This window comes from Rhincodon typus, chromosome 18 (assembly GCF_021869965.1).
Source record: "Rhincodon typus isolate 14 chromosome 18, sRhiTyp1.1, whole genome shotgun sequence".
Taxonomy (NCBI): Eukaryota; Metazoa; Chordata; class Chondrichthyes; order Orectolobiformes; family Rhincodontidae; genus Rhincodon; species Rhincodon typus.
This window is the reverse complement of record NC_063349.1, coordinates 25,546,419-25,559,071: the sequence shown is the minus strand read 5'-3', so window position 1 is coordinate 25,559,071 and position 12,653 is coordinate 25,546,419. Positions and strand designations below refer to the sequence as shown.

The window sequence follows — 12,653 nt, the reverse complement described above, 5'->3', positions numbered from 1 at the left end:
TGTACCAGCAGCCTCCAATAAGTCTCCCAAATAACCACTCCTCATAGACAAACTTACACATTGATGCTTGGAAATTGGATTGTGACCTAGTTGCTGGCATACAGTCCTGGATGGTAGATGAAGATTGGTGTCCAGAATGCTAAAGTTGATGATTGAATCCTGCGGCTGAATCTGGAATATTCTTGATGTACAGAATGCCCATGCACTCTACTCTAAACAAGTACATTTAGTTATTTAGGCTGTTGAAGGCCCAATCAACATTGGAGGAACTATTTATTTTTTTCCCCAAAAAATGTAGTTAGCGAACTGTTGATAATATAATCACAGAATTGGTGATGGCTGGCACTCCTTTAACTATGTTTAAGCCCTAAAGAGACAGTAAAAGCTGACATGTTTTTTGGGTATCTCAGGCACAATAATTCCAACTGAGACTCAAATTACATTATAATTTACACCTGTTATAAACAATGGAATGGATTACACCCTAATATTTTGTTAATTCTTCCATTAAATATGCCATAAAATCAAATTTCTTTCAATGTTGGAAAAGTTATTGTGCTACACTCCCTGCAGAATAATTACAATCCATAATTTACAGGATTATAGTTAGATAATTATTTTAGCTTTGGTATGATATTGCAGGAAAGTGAAGAATTTATTTTAAAATCACTATGTTACTGTGTTTGCTTTGTGGTATGTTGCTTATTTAACAGGTACAGCAGGCCAAAATGGACATGAAAAAAAAACTCTATATAAATGCAAGTGTTATGTGTTCACTTCAAAAATTGAATCTGTGGGATAAATACAAAACTTATATCTGGAATGAATCACAATAAACATAGAAGATACTGTTAAATAAAGAACAAATTAAATATAAGTGATCAAGACAAAAGCTATTTCCGCAAAAATGTGAATTTGTCACAGGAATTACAGCACATAAACTGAAATCTGAAAAAAGAAACCAAGCCAAGAGAGATGGGGTGTTTTTCTTGGATCTACCAGCGGCTGTGTGTTTTTCAATGAGAAGCTGAAAAGAACAATCCTGGAAAATGGCATAGGTGAGCATTCAAACAACTTCTTCAGTTTGGAAATCACTGCTATGATACTGGTTTCTTTAAAATGGTTTATGGATTGAAAGAAAGAAAATACCAGCAGAGACCATCTGTGTAAATCTGTGCAGAGATTAATTTTTCTTTTGATGGAATAATAGTCAACAATTTTATAGTTGGACTTCACAATAATGGTAGGACTAATAAAGATATTCTGACATTCAGCGTTCAGTCCTCTAACTTGTGCAAGAAATGTGTTTCGAAGTAGGTGGCGATTTTTCTGAGATAAAACTTCTGAAGTAAAAATATAAGAAGAAATGTAAGAAACCCCCTCCAGTGGATACAGACTTAGTTTACCCAAACTTTCTGCATAATACAACCCTCCCATTCTGGGTATTATTCTAATAAACTTATCACATCTGTTTTCCAATGCATTTACATCCTTTCCTAAATAAAGTACTGTACACAGTACTCCAGATGTGATTTCACTGATGTCCAGTATAACTGAAACCTAACTTCATTACTTTTGTTTTTAATTTCCTTCATCATAAGTGATAACATTCTACTAGCTTTCGTAATTATTGCTAAACCTGCATACTAACCTTTTGCGATTCATGCATCAAGTACCAAGTTACAGCACAGTGTTATCAAGCCAGACAATACTGCCAAATTTATTTTACTATCTGACTAGAGACTAATAACATTTTGTAAAGTAGGAAAATGTAATATCCAGGGGATTCACTAAGAATAAAGGCACAAGATTCCAGTTTTCAATAAACAGCAATAAACTTTATTATACAATGCTAGAACTCTAATACAATCTATATAGATGTACAATGTCTATTTGAACAGCCAAAATAAAGGTGGTATATATGGGTAATAGACTAATTGAACATTCCACAGTTGACATCAAATAACAAATATGATCAGGACAGATCCCATGGATTTCTCATTAAATCCCCTCAGACTTTAATAAAATATTCAATCATCAAATCTCACTAATCTTCACCAGGGACTACAATTTTTCACTTTTGCTGATCTGGCCTTAAAACCATCTGTCAAGAGCCACTCCATCATAGCCTGCCTCAACAACAGCTCCAGTTCTGGTTGATCACCCTCCTTTACTGGGTAAAGTATACACTCTAACATTACAGCAACAGCTAACTTCACCAAACAAAAATTGTCCTGAGGTTTTCTCCCCCAGCTCTAATCTTGCTCAGCTGCATAAAACCAACACTACTTTCAATCTCCTCTCTCAGCTGTACTGAACTATTAGTATACAAATGGTTTCTTTCTCAGCCCCTACAGTTCACAGGACTTTTCCAGAACTCTGATTCCTGGTTCCAACTAATTCCTAGAACTTCCTTCCAACACCAAGATATTCAATTGCTCAAGGTTTCTCATCGAGTCCCCTGTTTAGTTCAGTTTCCTTCTACAAGGAATAACTAAAAGCAATACTGCTTAACATGGCGCCTATATTCCCCTCTCATGCTGGCTTTCCCAACCGCCTGTAACTCCTTTTCAATGAAACTTTGCTGAGTGACTTATCGAAAACCTTGTGATAAACCCTGCCTCTTCGGCTGGGCAGAATTAAATACAGCTACCTGACAACATTTAGGACTGAGTGTTACAAATCACAGATTGATGATTTCCCCGGTACAATTGGACACAATAGAAAATACATTTACATTTCATCACACCAGATTGTTCTGTTTTTCAGAACTGCAATCTCTCATCAGTTAGACATGCTTTTTTTTTGTTCTGCTAAAATGGACAAATTTTCATTTTCCCATCTTATACACCATCTGCCAGATCTTTGTCTAATTAACTTATCCAAATCCCTCTATGGCCTCATATGCTCTTCACAACTTACTTTCCACCAATCATTATGCCATGAGCAAGAAACAAAAAGAGTATATGTAACAAGTTGGGGACCCACATTATTTAAAAATGTTTCCATTAAAGAGTAAACTGAAGATGACTGAGTTATAGGGTTACAAACAACTGAACTACACTAAGCCAAGTATCCTGATGAATTGTACATTGTGAGGTGTAAAGCGGGCTCTAAGCTAAATAGTGGAATTGTGATTTGTAAAATTAGAATGACAACAGTGCCGGGTAGCAGGAGGAAGAATGCCAGAGTGGGAATGGATGGGACTTTTCCAAGATTCATTCATGGAATGTGGGCGTCGCTGACTGTGCCAGAATTTATTGCCCATCCCTAGTTGCCCTGAAGAAGGTTGTAGTGAGCTGCCTCCTGGAACCGTTGCAGTCCATTTGCTGTATGTAGACTGAAAGAATATGGTTCCAAGTCAGGACGGTGAGTGGATTGGAGGGGAACTTTCAGGTGGCATTGTTCACATATATCCATAATCTTTCTTAATTGAAACGGTCAGGATTTTGAAAGGTATCACCTAAACAGCCACGATGGATTCCTGCAGTGCATCTTGTAGATGGTACACAATGCTGTTACTGAATGTTGGTGTTGGAGGGAGTGGATGCTTGTGGATGGTGTCAATGATCATGATGATATTAAGCTCTTGAATGCTGTTGGTGATGTACTTTTCCAGGCAACAAGGAGTATTCCAACACACTCCTGACTTTGCCTTGCAGACGTAATTTAGTGTACCAACAAGTCAAGTCAAATAATTAGAAGCATTTGTAATAGCATAAATGACCTGACAGTTCAAATGGAAATAAATAAGATATCATAGTTAATGCAGAGACATAGGTGGAATGTTCCCATTCAGCAAAAGTGCTTTAACAAGTGATGTTTTTGGTGCCCAGTCTGCCATGGCTCGGAGTGACTTTCTTCATGCAATCTTCTGCTCTCCACCTCATTAATTATGCAACCAAGTCCTTGGGCACATTTCTCAGGGAATCATGTGGCTAGAGAAATGGAAGGGTTTACCATTGCCAGGATCAGCCAATGTTCATCGTTCTGGCGCCACATTTGAACCCAAGCTACAGACCACTTCAGATGCAGCAAGCCAAAAATAACTCATGTTATGGTCCACTGTTATTACTCAACACATGACCCAAAAGAAATCAAATTTTGTTCCTGGACAGGAATCTGGTGGTGCTAGTGCAGAGGAGAGCCATCTTTTTTTCCTGTTGACTCAAGATGAGGACACATCACCAGACCAAGGCAGCCTGCGCACAATAGTGGATGGTTACAGCGGTATCCCAGGTGATTGTAGTATGAAGCATTACAGGAAGAATAATGATCTTTTGCTTTCCATAATGACAGTGTAATCATCTTCTGTCTGTTACCTCACACTCAGAACCACTAATCACTAAGTCAGCTATTGCACATAGCTGTCACCAAGGCTCATGGACTATGATGCTCAGTATTATAAGAAATCCAGTCAATGGATCTCATCCACCTCATCCTCCCAAACTACTAAAAATTTCTGCCCTCTCAGCTGCCTACTCACTTAATGGGGACACCTCACCATCTCCCTAAATCACTACTAACTGTTCTTTCAATCATCATTTCCATAACACAAAATCCTTTCCTTACCATCTCATTGCAGGGGAAATAGGCCCACAATCCTCTGGCTGCCTCCATGAACAGACTGCCAACCATTAGAGAGAGCCAGGTCCAGCGCACACAATATCTGTCAGATATATACATTGCATTGCATTGCATCTCTCTAGCCATAGATATTCAGCATCAATGGCCAGGTGAGTGGCAAACAGGTACCTTGACCTCATTACAGGTGCCCCTTCCTCTCAGGGAGACAAGGTGGTGCCAGCAGCTTCAGTAGGCAGATGGAGCCATGCACAGGATCTGAGATACTTCCTTTCAGGATACTCCAGAGACACGTGATCCCTCCACCAGCTCCTGCCTGTGATCCAAAAGCTTGCAGATTCAAGCTGAAGATGCTAAGCCTGCATCTCAACAGGATGGTCAACAGGCCTGGACACTCAAGGCCCAAAGGCATCAGGGAACAACTAACCAAAAGCCCCAAATTAACAGGATTAGACCAAGCCAGCTGTGAACATCAGGATTACACTTAGATGTAGTGGGAAGCAAAGGAAAAAAACATACAGGGCAAATAAGGTATTTATTACTTGTGCTGTTAAAATGTCTGCTCAAATGTCATTTCCACTTTTGGACCTGGTTAAGTTGCACCATGTGGCCATCAAGAATGAAAGATGCTGTAATGGCCAAGCATTGCTCATCTCTTGAGCAACAGAGACCTCGACAGAAGATAGCCTCAGACATCAGGAATTCTTGAACCATCACATTGATGACTGCAGCCAAGGGATTGTGATAGGCCCTGGTCTACATACAACATTCCACAGTTGCATCCACATTGCGGGTGAAAGTACAAAATCAGTGATGATTCCACAAATCTTTAGAAAGGTTCAGGGTTGGGAGATATACAATAGGCTCTTCACAAGTCTCCTCTCTTCCTGGTAGCACATTGCTGAGAATAACCGTGTAAACCTCTACTTCTCACAGGTTTAACAATAGCCTTGAGAACGTTCGAACATTTCAGGGTAACTTCACAGCCTGCACGCATACTTGTGTTTTTATAATAACATCACATGCCATAATCATAAATCTAAATGTTAGCAGATACAGCCATGAAAACATGCCCCTGCTGATTTTAATTCTGAAATTATCACTCTCTCTTTTGTGGTTCAGCAGGCTGAAGGATGCTAATTTTCAGCAGTAATTATTTCTCTCTTTGATGCCATGCTTTAAGACAAGTGCATTAGCGCCCGTTAGTGAGCTATAATCCAACTTAAAATCAGTATACATTTTGTTTTACAAGCATATTTATCATTTATTCTTTTCTTTACAGAAGCATAGACATATAGGTGAAAATTTCATTTCAATATCTCTCCTATCCTCCTTCATTTCACAGACTAGGGAATAAGTGGTCTCTCTGCTATAGGAAGGATGTTGTGAAACTTGAAAGAGTTCAGAAAAGGTTTACAAGGACGTTGCCAGGATTGGAGGGTTTGAGCTTTAGGGAGAGGCTGAATAGGCTGGGGCTATTTTCCCTGGAGCAGCGGAGGCTAAGGGGTGATCTTATAGAGGTTTATAAAATCATGAGGAGCACGGATAGGTCAAGGTCTTTTCCCCAGGGTAGGGGAGTCCAAAACTAGATATAGGTTTAAGGTGAGAGGGGAAAGATTTAAAAGGGACATAAGGGGCAACTTTTTCACGCAGAGGGTGGTGCATGTATGGAATGAGCTGACAGAGGAATTGGTGGAGGCTGGTACAATTACAACAATGAAGAGGTATCTGGATAGGAAGGGTTTAGAGGGCTATGGGCCATATGCTGGCAAATTAGATTAATTTAGGAAATCTGGTCAGCATGGATGAATTGGACTGAAGGGTCTGTTTCCATGCTGTGAAACTCTATGACTATATGTAAAGGGACAATGCTATTGCTCCAAATGGCTGGGTGGAGCTGTAGCAGAGTGTCATACTCAACTACATGTTGTTCTCATTAAATGCCAACTCATGTACATTAGCAAAACATTATTTTATTGCAATATCTCAGGATCCAGGAATGGAATCTTGTTGAGGCAAGAGTCTTGCCTGCTGGCCACAGCGCTGGTGAGAGACCTGTGCTGACTCTTCTCGAGAAGGGCTAATGAATCACAGGTCCATCAAGCAGTGATGAGACCACAGATGTGCCTTCATCTGGAATTAAGCTGCTGGGAGAGGAAGTCTCCCCTACCAAGACAGCCAGACAATCATAGGCCAGTTGCTATGGTCCTGAGCAATGACATAGGGAGGCAATGGCTGCTGCAGGGAAGCCACATACCAGAGTTCCAGGATCGCAGAGCTACCCTGACCACAGGTAAGTAATATGGAAGTTATGGGAGGTTCATGCAGAGAGGGTGCAGGAATGTCAGCAACACTGCCAAGGGATGGGCCCTCAACTGATACCACTCCTCCTAATTTCCAGATCTTCAATCAGGCACTGAGGTGACAAGCTGGCTACGAGGTTGTGTTGCCATGAACAGTATATAGTGACAGGTTCTCTCTCTCTGTAATTTAATGCTACTTCTTTAAAATACACCTCCTTTCAACATATACATACCCTTAACTTCCATAATGCAATGACTGTACTCTCAGTTTAAGTATATAATAAAACGCAAAGTTTATTGGTTCCATTAGAGTATAACAATAGAGGCATCAATGTATCCGTCTGTGTGCACGCGCACCTGTCTGTACACGCATTGAGAGACAATTAAACCCGCATTCAATCTGTAGACTGGAGAGAAGATCCAAACTGTAACTGGGAAGCTGGGCTCAAATGAGATGGTTAAAAGGACTGATGCACATAAATTTAAAATCAGCAGGATTTTCTAGCCAGACTGAATGGCCTTCATACCCTCATTGCCCTATATTTGTTTTAGGAAATTGAGTACAACTTTAACAGCATTAATGTTTCGGGTCCGGTGACCCTTCCTCAGAGGGGTTCTGAGGAAGGGTCACCGGACTTGAAACGTTAACTTTATTTTCTCCTTCACAGCTGCTACCAGACCTGCTGAGCTTTTTCAGCAACTTTGTTTTTGTTCCTGATTTACAGCATCCGCAATTCTTTTGGTTTTTACAACTTTAACAGTGTTCCATATGTTAGTTTTAAGAATAACTCTAGAACTGTATTTTTACTCAGACTTATATTTTACATACATAAAGATAAAAGGTAGTGTCGCTATAATCTTACCAGACCACAGCACTGCTCTCTCATTAGACAGAGATGACTGTAAGTGGTTTAACCGGAAGATCACCAAGTTTCACGTGAAGGGAGAGATTGAGAAGATAGTCCTTTGTGATAAACTCAGCTGGTGCAGGAATTGAAACCACACTTTTGGTGTCACTCTATTACAAACCAGCCACCCAGCCAACTGAGCTGATCTACTGAATTAGTGATTCAAATAAAGTTTTACTATTATACAACATACAAATAGACTCTGCTAATTTGAGATTTTCAAACATTTATTCTAAGTATGTACAATATAGAAAATAGTAAATTCATATGGAAAATAATCTATGTCAGTCAAGCAACAATAAAAATGTTTTCTTACATAAGGGCCCTAGTACAGAACAACTGAGGTATGTGTCACAACTGTAACCAAAGTGACTTGACATTGCATTTCATTACAAAATTTCAACATATACAAAATATAAAGTACAAATAAATAGGTTTTATGTTTCCCAGCATCTAGTGCCTTGGAAAAGATTAAAATACTGGCTGTAGCTAGTGCAGACTTGGTGGAAGACTGCAAGACTGACAGTCTGAGGTATGTTTTGTCTTTTATATAATTAAAAAGTAGCTAAAATCCACATGGTCTGATCAAAGATCATCAATTGTTGGAGTGTTTAAGTGGCTGTACGTTAGCTGCCTTCAGACAAGACAAATATCCTTTATAAAATGGGATCATCAAATGCTACAGCACGACTTTGATAAAGAAAATATGTGGGATTATTGCTGCATAGATTTTCCAGAGTTCTTGGAAAGAATTCAAGAGGCTGCAAAGAAAGTCAGAAATCGAGAAACAGAATCCAAAGCATTTTCATCGTTCTCAATTTCTGTTCCACTTTCCAAAAAGTGCTGACATTAGTGCCAGCATGGCTCAGTGGTAGCACTCTTAACTTTTAAGTCAGAAGGTTGTGGATTCAAGTCCCACTGCAGGACTTGAGTGAATCTAGGCAGATGTTCCAGTGCATATCAAGGTGGCGCTGCTTTTTTGGAGGCAGGTTTTTGGATGAGACATTAGACAGAGACCCTGTCTACCTGGATGGGTGAATGTAAACAATCCCATGCTACTGTTTAAAGAGGAGCATCTCCCCAAGTGTCCTGGCCAACATTTATCATTAATCACAGAAAAAAAGATTATTTCAATGTTATACGTGAAACCCTGCAGTATGCAAACTGACCACATTTGTCTCCAAAACTACAGTACCTATATTTTATAAATACAGAAAGGCAATTAATTTGACTATGAAGCACTTTTGAGACATCACAAGAATGTGAAAGCCATTAATTCAATGCAAGTTCCATATTTTGTACCAAGGTATGGATGCACAGGTGCTGGCAATCCCCTTGTAACTCAAAAATGGCAATTCTTCATTTAAGAGTGCAAACATTACATGTCAGCAAACGTTTAACTGAAAGCAGCATCATAACCTAATCCAAACCTGCCCTGACTCAATTCCATACATACACATACATGCGTGGGTTTCTAAAAAGGACTAACCAACAGTGAACCACACTGGGAACCCTTACTAGTTTTCCCCTTCAAGCCCAGGGAATTTCATATAGCCATGACTGACATGTCTATCCCTGACCAAACCACAGTGTCCAAATAATTGGTGAAGTGGGCATGGGGGCTGGTTGGCACTGATAAAGTACAGCAGATTCATGTCGCACTACATGCTTAAGAATTGTAACAGCAGATTTTATATTTTAAAAATAATTTATATATGAGACTTGCCCCACCTGGTCAAACATGACTCTTAACGTTTTAGGTCAAGTCAAAGGACTAAATGCAAACATCCTTTCACTGGCACAGTTTAGTGGTTACCAGTTGTACTGATTAATAAGCACACAAGAGGAGAGTGGCGAGGATGGGGGCAATGTGCATCTTAATGTGCTGAGGCTTCATTTCTGAGATAATTAAGTTATTCATTTGAAAGCCAAAATGAAAATGGGAGACCGTTGACCAGGAGCAGGGGACTCAAATCAATTGACTAATTCCAGTACCCAACTGATTTATTTTAAAAAAATGTTATGCACAATTGTGCTAACTGTGTTTTTGCGGCTGCAATACCATGGAGTTGCTGATTGCATTTAACAATAAAAGACCTTTATCCTATCTTTTACCTCAGTTGATTTAAACAGTACAGGAACTAATGTTTAGCTGGTGAACCTGTATCAAATATTTTAAATAAAATAAAGTTTATTTTAGTGTTGTCTCGGGTTTCTTACCAGGATTTAGTATTTGTGATATAGCCACTGCAAGCAAACCTGAGACTGGCGATTAAATATTACAATTTCAGCAGCAGAGAACACATCAAATACAAAAAGACAATATTAAACAAAGAAATGCAGAACAACTAACATTCTGTGCATCAGTGCAGAATGATTTTCATTACAACAATTTAGTGTGTCAAATGTAACATTATTGAATAACCAGGGGAAAATCATACAAAATAGAAAATAGTAATCCTGCAACTAAACTACTGCATCACAAAATAAAACTGTTGCTTGCATGTATTGGCAACAATAACAGATTTCTACAGAAATCTTCTAAAACGATTCTGAGCTTATTAAAAGGATGCTTGGGTATCTCACTGCAGTGCTACATCCATAAGATATTGCTTTTTTAGTTGCTACCTGTTCATAGATACATTCAACAGACTAGAGAAAAAGGCATCATTTATTCTTGTAAACCAGTTTTAACCAAATCCCTACACAGATAGAAATGCTACAATTTAAAGTACATTTTTTACACCTGAGATTCTCATAATACCTATTTTTTTTTTAAATGAAAAATTGCATCTACCCATTGAACTAGAACACTGAATTGCTGTCACAACAATGTCCTCTTAGATCTTGGCTCCATTTGCAACCATCTTGCTCATTTCTGTCGGATAGAAAAGGAAATCAGTGTTCATTCAATGAATACAAATGAATAATAACCAGCATATTGTTCCAGGTAGCAGCTACAGTTCAAAAACATCCATCTAAATACAAGTGGATAAAGCTCACTTAGCATTTAGATAAACAAGACTCATTCAGTAGTTTCACTTACATAACAATACTATTAGATACAATAAATAAAATATTCAAGTATAAAGGGACAGTTTTTTTTGTCTGGGTCATTAAAGATGTTCATTTGTAATAAAGCAAATAAATGGAAATAAACATATTGAAAATTAATTTTAAAATACAAAGTGTAATTTGAAGAACCATAAGGAATAAGGCTTTCATATAACCCTCATTTTGCATAATTTTGGAAATCTATGGTTTCTGTTTCCCTATCACATTTCCTGTCAGTCAGAAGCCTACCAAAACAGTCTCATTTCTACTTTGACCATACTTTAAAAGTAGTTTATTGGCTATCAAGTACTTTGGGACATTTTGTAATCATGACACATGCTAACTTAGCAGATCTTCTCTTTCGTACCGAGCATGATGTGAAAAGAACTTTAATCCATAAGCACCTGCACTGCATATGAATTATTCTGAGATACCCCAAGGATGTGATAAAACTTTAAAGTTTTGAAAAACAGCAGGCCATTCAAACCGTTAACCTGCTCTCTTATTTTAGAACATCATGGCAAATTTGATTGCAATTTTAAATCAATATTCATACCTGTTTGCTACAACCCTTGTTTTTTGAAAATATGTTCAACTCAGCCTTGAATATATTCAGTGGCTCTACTTCAAATGTGTTCTTTGGAAGAACATTTCAAAAGGCTATGAAACTTTGGAAAAAAAAAAGAAATTCCTTCTCATTGCTGTGTCGAATGTACGGCTCCTTTTTTTTTGCTTTACGAAGTATATTCTAGATTTCCCCGTGAGGGAAAGCATCCTCTTTAGCATGTGAGGCAAGGTATCTCATGTTTTTCAATAAGATAATCTCTCTTTCTTATAGAGACAAATCCTCAACCTAGAAATCAGACTAGTGTACATATATTCCTCAAGTACAAAAGGTCAAAACTGCACACTTTACTCTTGTTTTGACCTCACCATTGCCTTTACAGTTGCTACAGGACCTCTCTACTTTTACACTCCATCTGTTTTGCAATAAAAGGTCAACATTTCATTTGGTTAATTATGATATGATTTTATGATTCATACACAAAGATTATAAATACACGTTGTACCCCAGTATTCTGCAGTCACCCTTCATTTAAATTCTATTTGTTTTTACTATTCTTCCTGCCAAAGTGGAAATCACATTTTCTCACATTAAATTCCATTTACCAAATTTTTCCATTCACCTAATCTACCTACAACGTTTTCCAGACTTCACAACTTGCTCAGGCCTATTTTTGCATCAGCACTGAAACTGGTTACAATGTACTCGGTTCCTTCATCCAAGTCGTTAATCCAGACTGCAAATAGTTGAGGTCCCACCACAGACTACATGATCCATTCATTCCAACACTGTTTCTGGACAAATAGCCAATCCTCTATTCATTCTAATATATCACTCCCAAAGCTGCAAGCTGTTACTCCATGCCATAATATTTAAGTGTCACAGCTTATTGAATGCTTTTGGAAATCCAAATGTAGATATTCAGATTTTCCTTATCTACCTTGCTTATAATAGAAGTCTAACAAAATAGAAAGAACTCTCATAAAATAAAATTGACTACATGATTTCCCTTTCACACAACCATACTAACTCTGCTGATTGCAACATGACTTCCAAATGTCCTGCTACTGCTTTCTTAATAATGGATATCAAGATTCCAGCACTCTCCCAATGATAGATGTTAGATGAAAGATAGTTTCCTGGTTTCTGCCTCTGTCCTTTTGTGTACAGCAGTATTACATTTATGGTTTGCCAACTGGCTGGGACCTTTCCAGAATCTGAGAAATTTTAGGTTATAAC

General features: G+C 38.3%; 1 protein-coding gene across 1 annotated transcript in view; it reads right to left on the bottom strand.

The window, feature by feature from the left end:
* Nucleotides 1–8,093: 8,093 nt before the first annotated feature.
* The window catches only part of LOC109922830 (cat eye syndrome critical region protein 2-like), a 116,149-nt gene continuing 111,589 nt past the window's right edge, over nt 8,094–12,653 (bottom strand). The window contains exon 18 of the mRNA XM_048607880.1: nt 8,094–10,673. Within this exon, the coding sequence (XP_048463837.1) occupies nt 10,668–10,673 (6 nt within the window). The 3' untranslated portion in view covers nt 8,094–10,667. The remainder of the gene's footprint in view (nt 10,674–12,653) is intronic.